General features: G+C 27.5%; 1 protein-coding gene across 3 annotated transcripts in view; it reads right to left on the bottom strand.

The window, feature by feature from the left end:
• The window catches only part of LOC119671728 (general transcriptional corepressor trfA), a 64,494-nt gene that overhangs the window by 33,653 nt on the left and 7,721 nt on the right, over nt 1-23,120 (bottom strand). Inside the window, exon 2 of one of the 3 annotated variants that reach the window (XM_038082486.1) lies at nt 21,207-22,887. The exons of 1 other annotated variant lie outside the window; for it this stretch is intronic. In XM_038082486.1, the coding sequence (XP_037938414.1) occupies nt 21,207-21,891 (685 nt within the window). In that variant the 5' untranslated portion in view covers nt 21,892-22,887. Of the gene's footprint in view, nt 1-7,245; nt 7,458-21,206; nt 22,888-23,120 lie in introns of those variants that run through there. One more of the 3 variants, XM_038082488.1, reaches the window with a different exon arrangement.

Genomic DNA, 23,120 nt, shown 5'->3' with positions numbered 1-23,120 from the left:
TATATTGTGTGGATTTGTAGATACTTTTTATAACTTAATGAATGTTGGACAGATAGATATACATGCATATATATCCATACATATTGTAAATTGCGGTGAGGTGAATGTGGTTGTGGTGTTGTAATTTATATGAAGTTAAAAGAAACCCACTTTCTTTTGTGGTAACGTTTTGGCTAACTTATGGCATAAATTTCAAGCAAGTAAAAAATTTTTCAAAATAAAATTGCAAAAATTAAATGCGAAAAATATACGAAAAAATAAATAAAAATTTTCGCAAATATAGTTCCAATTAAACAATTATGTTTTTATATTTCATATACATATATATATATCTTATTTTGGTCAAGTGCTAAACTCCTTTTTAATCACACAATCATACAGAAATGATAATCAGAAAAATTAAAAAAAATACAAATGTGGTTTAAACCCGGAAATGGTGAGGCACGTCTCTGTTTGCCTTTGGATTTTGGTAGTTACTGAGCACATGTTTTTCGTTTTGCAAAATTTTATCTGTTGCCAAGATACACAAAATCGAGTAGTTAGATACATAAAAAAGGCTTACGAGACGAGGAGGCACATTATATTTATAATAACGAATTACACAATTAAACAAGTTTTCAGTGGTTTCAGTGTTTTCAAGCGGCGCCGCAGTGTACTTTGGCGCTTCTTTCTTCAACAGAGTTTGCAAGATTGAATATATACTAAGGCTGGCTCACATGTGACTAAGCACGTTTTTGTATATTGGCAATTGAATTTGGCCGCCGAACATTGCTGAATCATGTCACAGTTAAAACTTGTGACTCAAAGCTGTTACATTGAATGGAGATCTGTTTAAAGAGGCCAATAGGTTATAACTTCACATTTTTATAATCAATTGTCTGAAATTATTTGTGACTTTTAAATACAGATTTTTTTCAGAAAAAAATCAGAGTAAATATAAATAATTCAAATCTCTAGCAAATAACTTCCTTTCTTAGCATTTATCAAAAAAAAATTTCAGTAATTTTTTTTAATATCTAACAACTAAGCTCACTTTTTTGCCAATTAATAATAAATATTTATTTAGCCTTTACTGGTGTAGCCAGCATGCTCTGTCTTCCTTATAAATAGCGAAACTCCTACAATAACTGAAAACGATACTGGATCGTCAGTCACCTTTGGACTCCTCTTTATTATATAATATGAATCTGCTTTTCATCTTCTGTAACTAGCTTATAATAAAAACGTGGCCTATTTAAAATCCAATCTAACGTATTATATTAATCTACTTTTCATCTTATCAAACTATATTAGAAATATAGGTTTGAAGTTGGTTGATTGATTGGTTGCAATGGCAGGCCATTAGATAACTTCCATGTGTCTTAATTAGCGATTTTTTGGTGTTTTGATATTACATTCCTCGCAAGAACTCTAGTATAGAAGAAGTAGTCAAAATATTTTTCTCATTACCAATTATTTTTATGCGAAAAAGGAAAAGTATATATAATATATATCTCTAGTATTATATATTATATCTAGTATTTATTCTCTAAACGCATAAAAAAAATATTTTTTTTTTTAAAGTAAGCAAGCAATTCATTGAAAAAATTTATATAATATAATAATAGTATTGAAAACAATAATAAACACAATATCTTCATGACCTCTGTAATAGACGTTATAGTGGCAAAAATATTTAAAAAAATTTTTTAAATAGAAACAATAACATCAATTTACATTATAATATAAATGCTAAAATGTATTGTAATTTGCAATAAACACAAAAAAGACGCTTTTGTTGAAACGATTTTATATTTTAAATATTGCAATTTTTTTCATTTCAAAGATTTTTATCATTCGTAGAAAGTAACAAAATTTGCATTTGAATTGTTTGGTTCGCAAATTATTTTGCTTATAAAATAAAAATAAAACAAAAATCCAAAGATTTTAATTTTTTCCTCACTATTTAGTTTTTCTATTGTAATTTTTTTTTTTTTTTGCATATATTTTATATACATATTTATATATATTTTATATAATTTATTTCTAAGAAAAACTTTAAATGTCAAATAAAACTAATATTTTTACTTCTTTGCATATAATTTGCATTTGAAATATTATTTAAGTGACCAATTTTGCAGACTTTTTATTAACATAACAAAAAAATTAGTGTCAAAAACTGCAAATTGAAAACATTATCGTAACAGAAATAAGTTTATAATTTATATATTAAATGACCCCCAACATAAATAAAATTAAACAAAACAAAACACAGATTCAAAACTAAATACAAACAAAAAACTAAATATTTTTATATTGTGCCAAATATTAAAATATATTAAGCGATATTATATATATATATATTATTAACTAAATATTTTATAATAAAGATTGAAGATACATATAAAGCAAATTGAGAGATTGAGAAATCAAAAATATTAGTTTTTCTTCACAAAAAAACAAAATTATTGTAAAGGTTATATCTAACAACTATAGAACACAAATAAGTTGACCAAAAGTTACACATGAAATTCTATAACATCAATTACACTGTATGTCGGCAGCTTTTTAAGCAATTTTAATGTCTGCCCCAATGTGAACCGAAGAGCAATCATACCAAACGTATGATATGGTCAGATCACAACAAAGTAACTTGGTCTTGTGATTGTTTTTCGCTAAACTGCATTAGTTCCTGTCTTTTCAGCACATTGTCTAATTGATAAACACGCCGTCTAGTAAGAAGTCCTTTTACCGACTCTGGATTAGAAATGAAAAGAAAATGAAAGTATTATATATAAGTTCCCGTTGATCCTATGCTTTTTTATAATTTTACCTCAACTTCAATCAAATTAACTATGAGAATAGAATACTTTAAACATGAACGACCGAATTTTTGTTCAATGAAATCATATAACAACTTGATCCCTTCTCGCTGTTGGGGGCTCCTTTTAAAATATGTATACCATTCCAATAAGAATTCAGCTGTTTTATTACAACTACACAATCAATGGTTTTTACATTTCTCAACTATTTTTTTTTCATCTATTAGATGACAGATCCTCAACACATCTTCCATCTGTCTATTCAAAATTAGTAAGCTATGTTGGTGATTATTTCATCGTTACTCAAGTCATTTCGTATACAGTTGATTCATAAAATTTATAACTATTAGTATTTATGAAATTTATATTATTTTGTAAGATAATGATTACTTCAACACATTTGTTATTGGCACAGTTAACGAAATAAAATAAGACAATATACAAAAAAAAAATATACTAAATAAAATTGCGCTATATATTGTCTTATATGCGAAAATAATTGAAGTTTGCTAGCTGCTAGCTGCTAACTGCTAACTGCAAACTGCTAGATACCAGTAGTCCTTGTCTCTATTATTAATAATAGATTTTTTCGCACATGCTTGCTTATTACTCACATTTTACTTTATCAAGTAGAATAGAACACAAAATCTCAGCACAAAAGTCATACATTTTTTGACGTATCAAAAAGATTAAAAAATTTAAAAGAAAAAAATTGGCACAATTTTTTTTCACACAAATGTGCTACACAATATCAAAGTAATATCTCTTATATACTTGATAAAGACCTTAAAAATGTATATCAGCGAATTGAGTGTTTGTTGTGTGTAAAATGGCATTATTATAGTTATTTATCTATTAATCTAACACAAAAAAAAAAAATAACAAAACTTAAGCCTTTTAAAAATTCTAGATACAATAATACTTAAGTTGACAAAAAAAAATTTTTTTTTAAATATTAGAACAATTTTTCAAACATAAATGTAAGCAATATGAAGAAATTGTTTATAATTTCTAATGTAATTGTATTAGTAAATTAAAAAATATATAAAATTTTTTAATTATATATACTTAAAAAGAAATTAATTTTACTACGCAAAAAATAATCACTTAAGTATTGCAAAATAAATAAATGGCACTGCTCTATGGAAGTATCGATGGTCTTATCAGCAGTTATTAAAATTTTTTGTACTCTTTTCACATTTCTATATACATTGTGACCGAAAAGCTTCCGGAAATTTTAAATAAAACGCAAAATTCTTAATCTTCATCAATATTTATTTTATCTCCTTCAATATGCTCCATTAGAAGCGATACACAAATGCCAACGTTTCTTCCAATCATCAAAACATTTTTTTATAGGCGCTTTCCGGTATGGCTTTGAGTTCCCTCTGCGAATTCTGTTTTACGTCTTATATGGATTCAAAACGCGTTCCTCTGAGTGGTAATTTGAGTTTGGGAAACAGGAAAAAGTCACACGGTGCAAGATCAGGTGAATACGGTGGCTGTTCGATGGTATTTATTGAATTTTTGGCCTTAAAATCGTTGATAATGTTGGCTCGGTGAGGGAGCATATCGTGAAAAATCCATGAATTATCCTTCCACAATTGGCCGTTTACGGCGGATAGCTCTCACGACCGATGCCTAGCTCTCGTGCTATCTCTCTAACACTCACATGAGGATTTTTGAACACGATTTCCTTTGCCTTTTCAATGTTTTCGTCGGTGGTAGAGGTCGAAGGTCGTCCAGAACGCGGCATGTCTTCGACGGTCGTACGACAGTCCTGAAAGGCTTTGTACCACTCATAAACTTGAGTTTTCGATAAAACTGATTCCCCATAAGCCTTTTGTAGCATTCGCAACGATTCTGCACACGAAATTTCGTTCGAAAAACAAAATTTGATGCAAACTCTTTGTTCAATATTTTTTTCCATTGTTTTTTTCGCAACGCACTACTGAGGTGAACTGGTTTCAACAGCTGCCGTAAACGAACTTCTGACAGATGGCGCTCATTTTTGGCATGTAATTAAGGACAGTGCTGGCGAACTCATAAACTTAAAATATCGAAAAATATACAGCGCGCGAATTTTAAATGAGAACCTCCGAAAACTTTTCGGTCACAATGTATATACATATACGTAAATGTATATATAATACTAATATGCAATAAAAATAATTATAAATAACACGCTTAAAAGGTGATTTTTATGATTGTTGGGTAATGCAGCTTGCAATTTGAAGACGTAAAGGCAGGCAAAGCATGGCAGGGTGGTCGTTTAATTTTTATAAATAAAATTATTTAAAGACAAAATGTTTGTAAACAAAAATATTTAAACAAAGGCACCGGCTTTGAAACAAAATTATATTAAATATTTTTTTACGTACAAAGTAGAAGTTAAGTAACTTTAAGGTCAAATTATATATTTAATTTATATTTTTTGTTTAGTGTGATTGTAGGGGCAAAATAAATTTTTTCTTAATTACCAATCATTTAAATTACAGTAAAAAAAAGTTTTTAATATCAGTAAAGCAGTAATAATAAATAATAAACCACCAAATATATCTTGACAATTAACACATAAAAATAATATAGTAATTATAAATTAAAATTTATCACGACTATGAACTTTTTTTAAGAAACTTTTGTACTTCCCAAAAATATTATTTAGAAGTTTATAAAATTATTAAAAACATTATGGCAATTATATTTCCTAATGAAAAAAGTTCAACAAATTGAAAACAATTTGTAGTATTTTTAAAAAATTGTCAAACGTGCGAAATCATAAATCAAAGTGATTCTACTGTTAAAATATTTTAATTTAGTTAATAATAAAAGCAATTAGTGACAATAATTTTTTATTTTGCACAAATTGCAATCGTTTGATTTGAATAAAGTCACGTGTTCCAAAACAATAGCTACGGTAAATACACCTATTTGAGTGAATACTTGAAAAAAATTCAAAAATATATTATATTAACAATCTATAAAAAATGTTCAATTATAATTTCAGTATCTACTCTCGTCGTTTTGTTTCATTTTTCATTAAACAAATATTTTAACTGAAAATAGTTAAATTTGATATGTGCACGAATTTCGTTTATAATTGCTACATTTATTTTTTAGAAAGAAAAAAAATGTGTGAAATCATTTATATGAAATGTTAATTTATTTAATTTTATTAGTTTTTTTTCACTTCTACACACAAATTCACTTTTTATTTAGATTTTATAATAAATATCTATCTAGCTTGTTTATTAAAAAAGCACGAAATATAATTTTTTTTTTCATATGGAAAAATACTAAATCTTGTAGTATGAGCTTTAAGAGCGAAAGTAAAAATTAGTGCGTATAATTTTCAGGGACCCGTAAAACCGGTATCTTCTGTTTTTATGCACTTACAGACTTTGTAGACGTTGTGATATGAAATAATTTCAGTTGATTTCATGTGATGAGAAATGGAAAGTTGCCATTGAAAAAGAAAGAAAAAGTTTCATGGTTTTTTGCTAGATTCTATTTAGATAAATTATAAAATGAAATGAAAAACATCATAAGAAAAGCGGCCTTCTAAATACCTTTCTCAATAAATTTAATAAATAAGACAACAAAATAAAGGAATGGTAAGTAGGTGGTTATAACCAAACTTAGAAAATTGAACAAATGAATCTTCCAACCTCAACAACGGACTTTTGACTCCGTTGTGGCCAAACAAAGATACTTTGAAAAGATATTCTGGCAGAATAATTTTTGTTCGTTTAAGGACAAAAATCATATAAGCACGATAAATTATCTGTTAAGGTCGCATTACTCTTATTTACTGGAAAGTCATATGTTATATGTGAAAGAAATAAACTCTATTTATAATATTCACAATAAACAAACTGCGTTAGGCAGGTCCTCGAATTCGTACGAACAGATGCGTACTAAAATATCAATGTAAAGGAACAGAATTGCATTTAAGTATCTAGAATATGCGGAATTATAAAATTAAGGCCATTAACTAACTAAAGATTCAAAAAATACTATAAGGGAACCCATAATTTACACTGGGTTTTGTAGTTAAAAATGATGATGATAGTTGACTGTTAGTTAAGATAATCCATATAAAAGTGTTTCATCAAAGAATTTATATTTATTTTTTGTTCTCTTAAGGTAAATGACTAATCCTAATAACAACTTTTAATGAAATTTACTATAAATGTATAAAATAGCCTAATTCATTTCTAATACGTCATTTTATAAAGTGAACTTTGTCGCGATCTAATTTAGTATAAGCAAAAACAGAAAAAATTAATAAATAATATATTTTGCTGAGTTGTTATGATTATTGCAAACTTTTTAATGCTGGGGCATGAATAAGAATTTTTAAAATTGGTAAACATAAAATTTTTTTTTTTAATTTAAATTTAAGAGAATTTCATATTTTTTTTTAATTATTTAATGAACTCACTTTTTTCTGTCCAGTTCCACAATATATATCCAATGAAGGTGATTGCCACTATTGGCGCGGCGACTAACCCCAATGAGGTGTAATCCAAAGTTGTGAAGTAATCCATTTTAATAAAATTTGTAACGATTTACTTAGCGTATTTTGTGCCGGCACAAAATTAATTAATTCGTTTTTAATTAAAAATATATTCAAACAATTCTAACCGAAAACTTTTATAAAGAATATATGGGAATGATGTGCAAAATTAACAATATTTTATAAAAAAAAAATATGAATATGTGTATTAGTTTTTGCACAAATAATTTTTTAATTTATGTTCGTTAGAAATTTTAATCAAAAAAAAAAAAAAATATTCACTTTTTTTTTTGTTAAATAATAACAGAAAACTCAAACTTTTTGAATGAACACGTAGAGAAAGAAGAAGACTCAAGCCAGCTAAGTGGAGTGTTTATTTTCGCAACACTGCTGTGTATGCACTGTTGTGTCTGGCAAGTGTTGTTGTTGTTTTAAAGTGCAACAGAAGAATTTACTTTATTAGTTTTCTTCTTTCGATCTCTTTCTTTATTATGTCCTGTTATATGTTATTTGTTGTTCGTACAAACTCTATACGGAGAGTGTTATAAATTAACATTTGCAAGTTTATTTTATTCTTTGTCCTTTATACGCGCGCTTTTCACTTTTTCTTTAGCTTTTTATTCGCTGCTGGTGGGTTTTATACGGCATACATAATATGTGCAATTGTCACGTTTTCTGCACTATCTTGCGCTATTAGAAAATTTTTGTTGTGCTTGTAAATAGTTAAGTTCGGCATAACTTCGATTTCTGATTTATTTATAATTGTGATTGCAAACAAAGCCATATTAAAACGAAACTTTGATTTATTCGTTCTTTTATTTATTTATATTTGCAAATAAGTTAAATTTTGTTATGCATATTTACATACAATTAGTTACTGGAATTTTCACATATAAACATTCAAATAATTGTGAAAAATAATTAAAATTAATTGACATTAAAAAATTACTAATATTTTTAAATATTATTTTTTTAAATTTTTTTTCTATATCAACTTTGTAGTGTGTGAAATTTTTAATTTTAGTTTAAATGTATATATATTTTGTTTTTTATACATTTATATAATTTTAGCGCAACTTTTATTTATATTTTCCTGACACCCACTTTGTCAGAACGTCATAAAATAATTTTTCAAATAAAATTATAAACAAAATTATATTATAGATTCGTTTGCGAAACTATATAAAAAAACACTTGTGTTCCGTATTAATCTATACCAAAATATAAACTTATTTTTTCAACTCAAAAATATTTGCAAAATTATAATTCACTCCTACTTTCAATTTCAATTACAATTTTAATTTCTTTTTGTAGATGAAATTTTTACATCGAATTTATACTCAACTCGACTCGACTCGAATCTTACTTAATTAACAACTTACACGACCAACGTACAATAACAAACTGATTACTCAGTACGGCTTTTACGTAGGGTATATGCTAAAAATATTCGTACATGCAGAGAAAGAAACCAGTTTGATTCCGGCACGTTGTTCGAAATTCGAAGATATTGTTTGTGTTTCGAGTTAATTTTGCAATTTCATTGTGCTCTTGTCGCTCAAATAAGCTCTTACATACTCAAATAGAAATATACGAATATGAAATGTGTGTATGAATTGACTGACCCCCACATGGTAACTATTCACTGAGATCCCCTGGTGTGTGGTTGCTCTTCAGATGCACATGTTTTATTATTTATTATAAATATATTTTTTGCTTATTTTTGTAATTCAGAGTATAAATACTGTTTAAATATGTAGATTTGTGTTTTTATTTCAGACTTATTCTTTGGCTATATGTTTTCGAATATTACTTATATATAATTATTTAATTCATTTATGTATATTGAATAAGTAATATTGGGAAGAATTACCTTTGCAGAAATATTTTCTAATGTTTGGATGGATATTTGCATTAATTTTTTTTTTAATCTATTAAAATTAATTAATAAATACTTTCTTCTACAACGCGGATTCGGTTTAATTCATTAAGTTGTCATATGAAAGTAAAATAACATTCATCAGAACAGCCGATGTGCTGGGTACAATAGCACACAATTAGGAACTATTCACGAATTGTTTCGTACCCCTTAAAGAATTTGTTCTACAGCGATTATATATTATATATAAAACAATTACATATAATACTCAAGGGCACTATTTCAATTATAAAATATTACTTCGGAGACACTCTTAGTGGCTAAGCCTATAGTTCATGAATAGTATTTAAAAAAATGGTAAAGATATATATTATAGATAATACTTAGTTCAATATCAATAAGTAAAAAATTTTTTCGTTTAATGATAAAATTTAATTAAGTTTTTCTATAAAACTACAAAAATATTTTAGGAAATAATATTATAAAAACAAGAATATAAAATAGAAAATATATTGTAGAATAGATGCAATAGCGGTAGATAATGACTAAATATTATACACAGGTATATAAATTAATCATTAAAAAACGTATGAAAAAAAAATATTCTTTGAAAAATAATATTTTTAAAAGGAATCTGAAGAAGTTCTGAGAAACCAGAAAACAAGTCTAATACATTTTTTCCCAACAATCTCTCACAATGTATCTTAAATAATTTATAAATATTTTTGTTTTATAAACCGGTCCATATATAAAAACCTGCAATACTTAAACTACTACAAAATACTTATTTAAACTACTAATTATTTAATCCACGTGGAGGTATTCCCCAAGCAAAGTTTCCCATGCAAATTGTTTGTGTTTCTTATAAAAGCGATTATGACAAATACGAAGCAGAATGACGACGACAAATCTTGTTAAATTTCCAACAACTGCAACTTAAAAAGAAATAATGTATAAAAAAAATAAATTAAGTCTTTATAAATTGTGTAAATTTTCGCTCCCGTACTCGAAGAGTTCTCTTTTTTTATAATTCTATCGACCTCAAGAACAAGGCTGCAAAAGCAGAGTAATCTAATGTGCCTGTAAATAAGTGCGAATGCTTTGTTTTGTTTCCAACTGTTTGAAGTGGCGCACAATATTGCTTAGTAACTCAGATAGAAAACCTAATAGATACGCGTTTAAGTGAGCTTGTAGTAAGAAGAACGTGATGATTAAGTTTTAATTCTTGCGAATTATAATCATATGTATTAAAGTCCAAATTGTGACGTTAAGAGATATTAATATAGTTTTAATTAAATTTCGTTGACATTTTAATATATTTAGTTTGATACTTTTTTGATTTTGCAGTTAAATAAATAGATTTATAATATCAAAATAAATATTATTTATATTATTAATATTAGATTTAAAATATTTAATGTTTAATTGATTTTAAAAATTTATAATTTATTTGTTTCTAATTTTTTTAAATCAAATAATAATTTTATTTAAATTTGCAATTGAAAATGTAAAAGAGAATTTATAATATTTCACACTTGTTGATTTTGAGTTAGTGAGAATTAGTGACCAATAGAAATGAGCTTTAAGCACTATTTTCTTTTGATTTCTTCACAAAGCTTAATGAGTGCAAGCACATAAATGAGTGAAAGTTTTGTAATAAAAAGTTAGTAGCTGTGAAGAAAAAGTGACTATAAACTTTCATTAAAATAATTTAGAAAATGATTAACCCTTTCAGAACCAAAGGGAAATAATGTAGACATTTAAAAATAATTTGAAACAAAAATTTTAAATATAAATATTTATTTTAAACAAAATATTGTATTTTTTTATACAATCTGCACCTCTAAAATTTCGTCTGTAAAATAGAAGAAAATAAAGCAAACAATTGGTGGGGTTTTAGTGCGCCTACTATCTGAACAATTTTCTAGAGACATTTTAAACATTTTTTTAAATAATTATAGAAATTTTTGTTACGAAACTTTTAACTGAGGGACAAAAATGGAAATGGTATAACAATTCTTTAAATGTATCCCTAAATATATATATTGGCCACCTGTAGCCCAATAACAAAAAGATGTACTCTTATCCACTACAACTTTCATGAGTTGCAAGTAATTCAAACAGCAATAAAAGATCAATTTTGAAAATCATCAGGAACAAATAACAAATAACAAATAAGGAGAGAGGTAACAAAATTGACCGGCATTATGAAAAGATTAGTAAAAGACAATTGGTTGGTACAGCTCACAGTTCAGAGCAATAAAACGGATACCACGGTGAATAATAGTAACAGAAAATGGAGATCACCTATAATAAGAAGTGATGACAGTTCAGAAATTAGAAATGAAGAAAAGTGGAAACATCTCATGTTAAGCAGTAGACGTAAATTGCTGGATGTTGAAGTTTACAGCTCCCTAAGATAATTTTAAAGATTTTCACACATTGCTGAGATCGAAAGAATTAAAATAGTTCATTCTATAGATGATTTCCATCTAAAATAATAGTTTCCTGAAACAGATATGCTAGTTAATGTGTCATATATCCAAAATCTATTTTAAAGATATTGAGAGAAAAGAAAAGACATAAATTTTTAAGGTTTACACGTTGGTTTCCTAATAATGTTAGGCATTTGAATTATATGACAATATTACATTTTAAGCATATGTAATACATAGTTCTTTAACACCGGTGGTTTAGTTCACTTAAAATCTAATAGAACAATTTTGAATATATAAAGACTTTTTGAATATATTTTGAATATATAATAATTAAATTAAATTATTATATATTTTAGGTTAAAATAATATACATAGATCTTTAATACGGGTAATCTTGTCGACTCAAAATCTGAAGAAATAATTTTGAATATATAAAGACTCTTACTGATGAGTTGGATTATATATATATATTCTAAGCTTTACATTATTACATTATAATTTCTCCAAGAAAATTCACTCTAATGCCAACTGAAATAAACATAATTAATTCTTACGAAACAAACTACGAACTTGAGTTTTGTAATAGAAATTTCCACGAAATTGGGTTTGTTGCACCAGAAAAAGAAATGACACCGACAACTACTTTCGAGTTCTTTGTGGTCGGACGTTCAGAAACATATGACGAAATCAAAAAAATCAAAAACAAAAAAAAAAGTTCATTGAATTTTTATTTCTGCACACTTGGCTAATGTCAATGTGCTTGGTATTGGCGTCTTTTCCCCATTGGCAATGAGTGTGGAAATTGTGTATACGAATAAAGTACGGAGCAGTGAACAGTGAACAGCGTTTGCTATCGTTAATATCGTAAATATCGTAAATTTGTATCTTGAACTTGAAGCGTACATTGACGTGACAGCCACTACGTAACCCATACTTCCTATCGCGCCCTTTATGCAAAATTAATAATTAAATTTCCCAGATAATTATTATATGTTGCGGGTATCTATCTTTCAGGCAATTTAAGTTCTGTTGCAATCGCCAACACTTTATCAATTATTGAAAGAGAAGTTGCCAAAGCGAATTAGTGATTTTTTAATGAAAACATTTTGTAATCTTATGGTTGACTTGTGAAAAAAAAATTTATTTGTATCTTTTTGAATATCTTTCAATTTGCGTAGTTTATTTATAAATGCTCATAAAATATTTTTTGTTTTTATTTTATTTTTATTTTATTTTTTGCAAATCGTAGCGTCAGTAATTATTGTTTATAATTCGAGGAATTTAATTACGACTTTAGAAATTCTTTAGAATATCTTGACTTGTGCTATTGACTAATTTGAATTTTATTTCACTGAATAGAATATATAACACTTTGAACTAAAAAATGTTACTTTTTTATAAAGTTTTTATTTATTAATCACTATAGTTTATTTTTGTATAATAATGTTATCTATGAAATGCAAATTCATTTAAGGTTTGTCTAAAACAATAATTATAGTACACATAATGAAAAAATTAATTGAAGCTTTGATATGGGAAATGACAGATAGGCATTAAATAAAAACAAAAGCAGTTTTCTTTCTATATACATTTTTTGAGAAGAAATTAAATGATGACTTTATTATATATATTATTATAAATATAGTAATTTCTTACCAACCCAATAGATATACAATATTTGAAAATTTTAACGATGACTTACCTAAAAACGAAAAAAAAAATATTATCAGTTAAATAAATAATAATAATAAATACAAAGAACTATAAATAAAATAGTTTTACAGATTATTGTTTAAAAATAATTCTATATAGATATTATAAAAATTCATTAATTAAAATTGGCAATTAACACAGATGATAGATATTTGTTATTACTTAAAGCAGCTGTATGGTAAGTCTAAAAATAAAAATTGGATTTTTAAACTTAGTTCACTTTTTTAAATTAAATATTTTATACTTCATTATATTTTATATTTTATTGGGTGTGATGTGGAACGTAATATGCCTACTTTATATTATTTCAAAGTGAGAAAGAAGGTATACTGCCACTACCTTGACGTGGTGGAGCCATAAATCAAAGGAGTTGAAATTTGCGTATATACTTGGGCAAGAAAAGGGTGAACGACGTGATTTGGAATAGAACTGCAATTGAGCAACTATATATTTACTGACAACAATTAGGTAAATCAACGGTAAAGTTAAAAAATGGAACCATCTTATTCCTAACATAAGCACACCTATTCTTATACCTCTCTAGCATTTTAGACCCATGACAGTTTTATCTTTTTTGGAGGTCATACAATTTCTAACTCTTATGTAGAGTAGTTAATATAAACAATTTATAAATTTAGTAAAATTAATAAGAAAAACATATGAACATTTTAAAGGGCATTAATAAACAAATATATTTTAAATTGAGATTCTATATTAAAATAAATTTTATGTTTTTTTAATTATGAAATTATATTGTCGACAATTTTTGAATTTTGTATTTCTGAATTATATTTGCATTGTAAATTTTTCATATCCTGTATTTACAAACAGAACAAAGGCAACTAAATTATATGCATAATTTCACGGTTAAACGGTTAAACATGAATAAATATTTACATACATATATATTTATATTATATATATATATATATATATATATATATATATATATATAAACAAATAATAAATATTTATTTAAAGCATATTTATTTATGAAGGCTTATTTATATACGTAAATTAAATTAAATACACTTAACGTAATTTAATGCAAAGTAAAAATAAACGGAACCGAACCGAACCGACAAAAGCCATCGTTAACCATTTATTAAAAAGATAAGTGAACAACACTTCCTGATAACAGCAAAATCAGAAATCAGAAATAAAAAATTTATTGTAATCCAGCAGGTGTGCGATTGTGAAAAAGTATCTGACGAAATGTGTGTGTTTGTTCATGTTTATTCATTTTCCTGGTTCTCAAAACTGATTGCAAAATTTTCAAAAATAAAAGATGTGTAATAAGGAAATCCGTACCAAATATTAAAAAGTAAATAAATCATTAATTAAATATAAACAATGACTAAAGTAATTAAACATATTAATATTGAAACAATCAGGGAGGTCCACTATTTCACTTTACACTTTTGCTGTTAAGTGTAAAGTGACAAGTGTTGATACAGTAGGGCCCAGAGCGAGAATATTCTTATTTTTATAAACAAATTTAACTCTTCAATAAGAATAGGCGCCATTTCCTACTTCAATTAGTTTCCACCCATATCGCATTTGAAACTACTTTCCTTTTGATAACAATTAAGCGGTACGGCAATACAAACTATATACAGAAGCCGCAAAGAGAAAATTAAATAAACTTAGCAATAAATAATATAAATGCAAAATAACGACAAAGAACTAAAATATAAGTATTTAAAGAAATTGCGCATGCAATTGCGGATACAAAAAAAATGTATCTGCCGGAATGTTTTTGACTTTGAAAACGTACAATAACCTGAAGTGCAGATGAAGGGGATGCAGACATCAGAGCGCATTGTATGCATACCCGTTCGAAGAGTTGAAGGAAAGTGCGATGTGATGGACAGACATATAGACAGACATTTTGTCTGGCAGAGTACATAAAATGCTTAAATATTTATCTTTTATTGGGCAAATTAAGCAAATCAAATTAAAATTCGAAAAAGTTTCAATAAAAACCGAATGCGTTACAATTGATGTAATTTAGCAAAATATCGTCAATCTACATGCATTTCCTTACGTAAATATATTATAATTTTATTAATTTCGCAAAATTTCATATTTATTTCATTGTTGCTTTTCGTTGCCTTCAAATGTGATAAATATTTGCAATTATTCTTGAACTACGGATTCGTAATGGTCGGAAATGCTCTTGAACTGTTACGCAAATGATAGTGATGTTTATTATTAATTACTTTTAGCGATTATTTTCTCCTCGCTAATTATTATGTATTATTCTTAATATATATTAATGGCTATATACATTAAGACTGAAAAGTTTTCGGAAATTCTCATTTAAAATTCGCGCGCTGTATATTTTTCGATATTTTAAGTTTATGTAGTTTGGCAGCACTGTCCTTAATTACTATGCCAAAAATGAGCTCGATCTGTCAGACAGTTCGTTTACGGCAGCTGTTGAAACCAGTTCACCTCAGTAGTGCGTTGCGAAATGTCTTCGACGGTCGTACGACCGTCCTGGAAGGCTTTGTACCACTCATAAACTTGAGTTTTCGATAAAACTGATTCCCCATAAGCCTTTTGTAGCATTCGCAACGATTCTGCACACGAAATTTCGTTCGAAACACAAAATTTGATGCAAACTCTTTGTTCAATATTTTTTTCCATTGTTTTTTTCGCAACGCCCTACTGAGGTGAACTGGTTTCAACAGCTGCCGTAAACGAACTGTCTGACAGATCGCGCTCATTTTTGGCATAGTAATTAAGGACAGTGCTGCCAAACTACATAAACTTAAAATATCGGAAAATATACAGCGCGCGAATTTTAAATGAGAATTTCCGAAAGCTTTTCGGTCTAATGTATGTCTATTATTTTTCATTAAGAAAGTAAAATAAAAAAAGTTATAATAAACAATAAATATAAACACTACATAACATCTTAGGAAAAATCAATTGATTTAAAAATAAGTATATGATATATTTTTAATATGCACTGCACTCATGGGTTCAACAGCACTTTATAAGTATTCTATGGAATAAGAGCATTCAGAAATTTCTTTCAAGTAAAATAATATTCATTATAGCAATGAGAAACCAACTCCCTCCAATGCATAACAAGCATTTTCCGCAAAAAAGTACTGAAGGTACTCGTCAACCAACGCTCCAACGGTGCAACAAACCCAACGCTCCATTCAAAGCTTCACCATTCTTAAGAATAGCAACCCAAGCAAATTTTCCCAGGAAAAATAAAACCATTTAGGTTACATTGCCAACCACATGGTTAAGGGTTTTCTTCAGAGTATGATTGGCATTATCTAAGTAAATAAAAAGAGAGAGACTTCACGAGAGAGACTTCTTCAATGCTGTATTTACGTAATCAGAGATTTAAATATCATTTGTAACGCAAATGGGACTGGGTCGGTCACACTTTAGTTAGACCGACTGGTGACACCACAAGAATGGCGATTGAGTGGAACCCGATAGGTAGCAGAAGAAGGGGCAGACCTGCACACACTTGGAGAAGGCAAATTAATATGGAAAAGTTAAACACGCGGAAAAGTTGGAGAGAGTTAAAGTTACTAGCGAACAATCGCACCGAGTGGAAGATCTTTGTTGCGGCCCTATGCTCCTTCTAGGAGTTAAAGAAATCAATATATGTATATATATTACAAATATATATTTATTTGGATATACCTTTTTATATATATGCCAAATATTAAGCTGTTGATATGCACCAAGCTAACTTCACCTTTTTGATGTTTAATGATTCATTTGATTACTTAAATTTTTTAGGATAAGCCCGCCTGTATGATCATATATTAAAATCATTTAATAAATTTAAGATGTGCACTCATTAAATATGAAGGTTGTATTGTATCTTAATAAATTTTTATGCAGTACTACCTTAAATGTGTAAAAGGATTGGATAAAAACAGTATATGGTCATAAAAAATAAAATAATAAAACTTTAATTTTGCAAAAATTAAGGTATTTTTTTTTACCTTTACCTCTTTTATTTACAATGTATTCCTATGTATAATATAATTTATCTCCGCAATACTTGTTTACATTTTTATATTGAAAAAGTAAAAAAATCTTTGTAATTTGCTTATACATATACATATATGAATAAAGTGCTTTTAAAGATCTTCGGTACTTATATGTAAGAACTAATTGTAAACTCCTATCTTTAGCTGTGTCTAGTAAAGCGTTTATGATTAGGAAAATATTCTTTGAAAATGTCTGTGATATATATACAGATTATTATTTAAAATTTTTTATTTTAATACTCAAACTTTATAATCATTCTAATCATAATCAGAATCACGTTCAAGCTGTTAGAAAAACTGCAAGCTTCAATAATAATATGGGATTATTAGATTATAAGTAACTTTTTATTGATTTCAACTTGTATAATTACTATTGCAAATTATAAGTAAATACTGTATATATATATATACATAAAGATAATAATGAGTTTCAGTGCTGTCGTTTAACATGATTACATCAATTAAGATTTAATTAAATGATTATTAAAATTCTAAAAACTGTCCTTGTACAAAATGTAATTCCAACAATTTTATTTTATTAAATGTCCAAAGAACCAATATGCTTGTCATTTTTTGTAAGTCTACATGTTAATCACCATTTATTCTGTACTTTATATACATATGTATGCATGTATAATACAGATATACTATGTGTGAATTATATATGTCTGCTCCATTTGCTTGGAATAGTACGTGGCTTTATTCCGATAAGAAATGAGTTTGCCCTAAATCTAAACTGACCTACGCTAATTTCATATGAATTTGCATGTAATTATAAATACACATACTATATATTGTTGTAGAAATAAGTAGAATGAAAATAGAAAAAAAGCGAAAAGATAAAAAGAGAAATTTTTAATAACTGTAAACAACATTTTGTAGGCCAACAATTAAAATTATATAAAATACAAACAAGGCAAAATGTGTAAAAAAAATAAATAAATTCCATTTAATTTAAGGTTAGTATTCAATGAACTTTATCGCATAATCAGATTAATATTTTGATAGAGCTTAAATTTGATATAAATAAACTTTTAATAATTTTAAATTTGATTTTATTTTTCAATATGTAACGCCAATTATTCCTTATTCCTTAATTAGCTAGCGCATTTAACATATGTTTTTACTTTTATGTATTTTCTCCAGACACAGACACAGTTTATCTATCAATGGATGAACTTATCAGACAGTCATAACAAACTATTTCGCACAAATGCGCAAACGTTCGATGACCTATTTTCCACAATACTTTGGAGCACACATCAAACAAACAAAAAAATTTCCCAACTTTGCAAGTTCAAACACCTCACGACGGATGGAATTGTAGACAAAACAAAACTATTTTGATAAGCTTTGAGGGTGTGAAATATTTTGTCTGCAAAGCAAAGCAAATAAAAAGCTGCAGTGAGCAAGCGGTAGGGGGATCATTCAAGCAGAGATGCGTGCGCGCAAAATGTAAACAAAAAATAAAATGGACACATTTCTTTAAAATGTGTTTGTTTTTTTTTTACCGGGAACGAATCCTGACCTTAGAAAGGGAGAAAAAAACCTAATAGCTTTGGGAAAAATTTCTTTTCGCAATTGTTTTTTTTGCATATAAAGCGAAATTTTCTTTAATAATTATTTTACGGCTTACCCACTTATGGTTTTTACTAGGCAAGAAAATGTGAAATTAATTTAAGTGCGTTTTAACCTATTTACTGCGGCGCAGTCACTTAAGTCAATAATTCAGAAAAGTTCAATATTATTATTCGCATCTAAATATTTACTAAAATGAATTTTTATCCGTATTTATTTTTACCTAAATTTAATAAGCATTTATTTATTTGTTAATTATTAATACCGGTTTAAGGCGTTAAATACGCCGCAGTATATTGTTGTTGTTTATTCTATACAAATTTATCAATTGTCGTCGATAAAAACTCATATTTTATTCAACAATAGGAGCTTTTAACCAAAAAACAAAAAGCTCTAGTCAAAGTTCTGTCGGCGTCAGTGCAATGAACCTATGCTTTCCTTGTGTTGTTGATTTTTGAATGTTCTAAACTTGTAAATATTTTGTTTTTGCAAATTTCAATTTCCCTTTGTTTTTTATTTTGTTTTGTTTTTTTTCATTTCTTCATTTTTTGCTCTTATATTTTGAATTGTTTATCTTTTAAGTGCACTCGCATTTTCACATATCTACAGACTGTGCCGTTTATTATGTTTATACTTTGTTTTATTATTCAATTTTTCTTTCTTTTGCTTTATTTGTTGTTGAGGTACCTAACCTCGAAAACAACCTTTCCGTTAGCAAGTTCATTGTCGTGCTTTAACCTCCCCAACATGCTAAAGCACTCTGATATGAATGCGCTTTTCTACTCTTTTATTTATTTTATTACTTTCACATGCATTCATCATACGTGCTTCAATGTTTCAATTTCAATTGTTCACTGAGTAATTATTTAAATACTGAAAGGCAAAAATAAACGCTCACTTAGAACAAAACGTTTCAAAAAAATCGTTTAAAAAACCATTTATTTTTTATTTAAAATAATTGTTTTTTTAAGAACAATTACATTTAAATATTTGTTTATATTTTTAATTCAAATGAACTCAGTTGGGTTTGAAAAATAAATTCTGTTTGCATTACTTTTTATTTAAACGCTTCTTATTTTTCAAAACCAAGTGTATATTTTAAACATTAAATTAAAAAAAAAATGTCACATAAGTCGAAAAGAATTTAATAAAAATATATGGTTTCATTTTTATAAATAGATCATTTATATCCATTATTTTATTTATACTTTAAATGTGTAAATATCTGGGTCCACAAACCAATAAATTTTAAATTCAAACATAGCATCCACCAGAGATCCACTCTTAGGATCCACAGAAGGAGCTATATATACTTTTATATACCAGTTATAATATAGTGAAATCAGATAATACAAGTAGTAGTATAAGAATAGGAATAACCGGGGTACCAGCTCCCAATGGAACGGAGCACTGCGACCATGATGATATTTTGTGCTGCAACAGACCCTAATCGAACAGATGACATTCCGCCTTCTAAATGAAAGCCAGAATGTCGGCCATTGAGGACCACCTAATGTCAGAAGGGGAGAGTAATTCTCGACACAGTGACCTCCTCCTGGCTTTCTCTTTGGACAGACCCATTTTGTTAAAGTGATAACACAGACCATGGTGACCCGTTGAATATCCTATCAGAAAATGTGTTAGTGAATTTCAGTAAAAGGTACTGAACAAAATTTGTTATTGTCCAGCAGCCTTTCCTGAAGTAATGATCAATGTACTCGTATTTGCTTAGTCGGTATTTTATTTAAACATCAGTTAAAGAGTACATATTTTACATACTAATAACATATACACACCTCATATACAATTAAGTTCTGTAAGAATAAACACAGAAACATAGCCGCGGAATATCACGTATAACCATTATTTTCTATTATTTACAAAATTCCATATAATTGGTACTATCAATATAACTATCATATTCGGAATTCGAAATATTATATTTTGAAGTGAAGAAACTATAATATATGATATATCGCTGGAAAGTTTCAATTTATATGCAAAAAGGAAGAATTTTTTGATAAGAATTGTTTCGGAAATGACTAATTTATAAATATTTCTTTAATTTCCTTATTTTATTGTGAATTTTGCGATATTTATGAAATATTTTCAATATTTTATATATCAATTATATATTGTAACATATGAATGTGTTACATTATAATAACATATATGTATATATTCAATCATATACAAAAGCTAATTAGACACATCACAATTACAATAAAACGCATAGAGACTTACATTTCATTGTTTGCATTTCCGTTTCTACAGACGTCAATACCGTCTTTGTCGTTCCTGCAATAGTCGCAGTTGCAGTTGCAGATGTTTTCATTGGCGTTGATAAAGTTGAGGATGTTTTTAATGGTTTTGACATTTTTTTGATAGATTTTGCAGTTCGCTCACAAGGTTTCGTTGATGCAAGTTTGGTTTTTTGTTGCTGATGTTGATGTTGCTGTTGCAATTTATGTTTTGCATTTTGTTGTTGCTTGTAGTGAACATCTTGTTGTTGTTGTTGTTGTTGGTGGTGTTGTTGAGGTTTCTGTAGTGATTGCCGCTGAAAATGTTGCTGTGGTATAAATGACATATTTACCAATTGTTGGATCTGATAATTTGAATTGAAAAAAGTTCGTTGCTGTTGGAATATATTATTGTATTGCCTATTGAAATGATGTAGTTGTTGGTTTCTCACATTGAGCATTTGTTGCTGATAGAAATGCATATTTAAATGAGACATATTTGCAGCATTCATATTAGAGTTTAACATGTAATTCCAATCACCCATATGAGAAAGTGGTGGTGATGAGCCGAAATTATTTTTGCATTCTTTGTTAGGAAATGTGGAAATATTAATACTGGAACTCTTAACAATATGCATTGCTGCTGGTGGCGGCAAATGGGGTACAAAAATCGGACTATTAATATTCATTTCAGTGTAATTTTACACTTGTTATTGTAATAAATTGTTATTACTGTTATTGGTTTATTTTGATTGTAGGTAAAGTTAATCGTTGGCTACGTGTAATCGATAAAATTCCTAAAGTCGTTATCGAAACGCAAATGTGCACGTTCGCCTTTATCGAAAGTGAAGAAGTTTAGCTGGAAAATATGCAAATAGAATAGCAAATTGAAGATCAAAGTCAAGTTGAATTGTTGTTTTTGTAGTAGTAATAGTAGTTGTTGTTGTTGTAGTTGCAGCTGATATCGTTGCCTTCTCTCCTCTTCTATATCGACAGCGTATAAATTGCACACAACATTTATTGTTGCCGATGTGTATAATTTTAAATAGACGCCTTTGTGCTTCTTAGCGTTGCAATTAAACTGAAGTTGCGATAGTTTTTGTTGTTGTTTTGTTGTTGATTTTTGTGGCTTCAGTTGTTGAAATTTGTACATATTACGCGTTTCTTTATGGAATTTGAACCTTTTCACAAAGTAACACAAATAATTAAACACAAATACGATTTTACGTAATTTTAGTTTAACACTTTTAGTGTCTCATATACATATATTTCACCTTTTTTTAAAAAAAAATTTTTTTTGGTAGTTTTACTTAATTTTTCGTTTAATTTTTCTTTCTTTATAAAATGTTGACACTGCTATGTGTTTTTCTGTTTAAAGTGGCGTGACGTCAGCGAAATTATTTTTAGTACTTTTTACATAGAAATCTTTGTTTGAGTTTTGATTTATTTTTAATACATTTTAGTGAGAATATTGTAATTTTCAATTTTCATAAAAGCAATAGCTGTGAATGTGATTACTATTTGTGTATATATACTTAATTATTCCTTTTTCGCAACGACAAATATGTTATTACGAAATAATTTCTTAAGCAATACAAAATATTATTTGTTTGCTTTTTTAATTAAAATTCGTTTCTGTAAATTTCACTTAATAAATTCTTGTGAATTTCCACTCAACAAATTAACTGGAATTGAAAATAATTATTTTTATTATTTAAACATATAATTTTTTTATAAACGTTTTGAAATTGAAACACTCACTAATGCCGGCCGAACTGCAAGTAAACAATGTAAGACAGGGGTTTCAATTGCTCAGAAAAGCGAAGCTGCGCTTTTAAAATGGTATTTCTTATTTTTATTTTTCAGTTATGCACAATAACTTCGTTAGTTTTAATGTCTATTAAACAATATATTTACG

This window comes from Teleopsis dalmanni, chromosome 1 (assembly GCF_002237135.1).
Source record: "Teleopsis dalmanni isolate 2A chromosome 1, ASM223713v2, whole genome shotgun sequence".
NCBI classification, from domain to species: domain Eukaryota; kingdom Metazoa; phylum Arthropoda; class Insecta; order Diptera; family Diopsidae; genus Teleopsis; species Teleopsis dalmanni.
The sequence above is the reverse complement of the archived record's forward strand: the minus strand, read 5'-3'. Positions and strand labels throughout refer to the sequence as shown.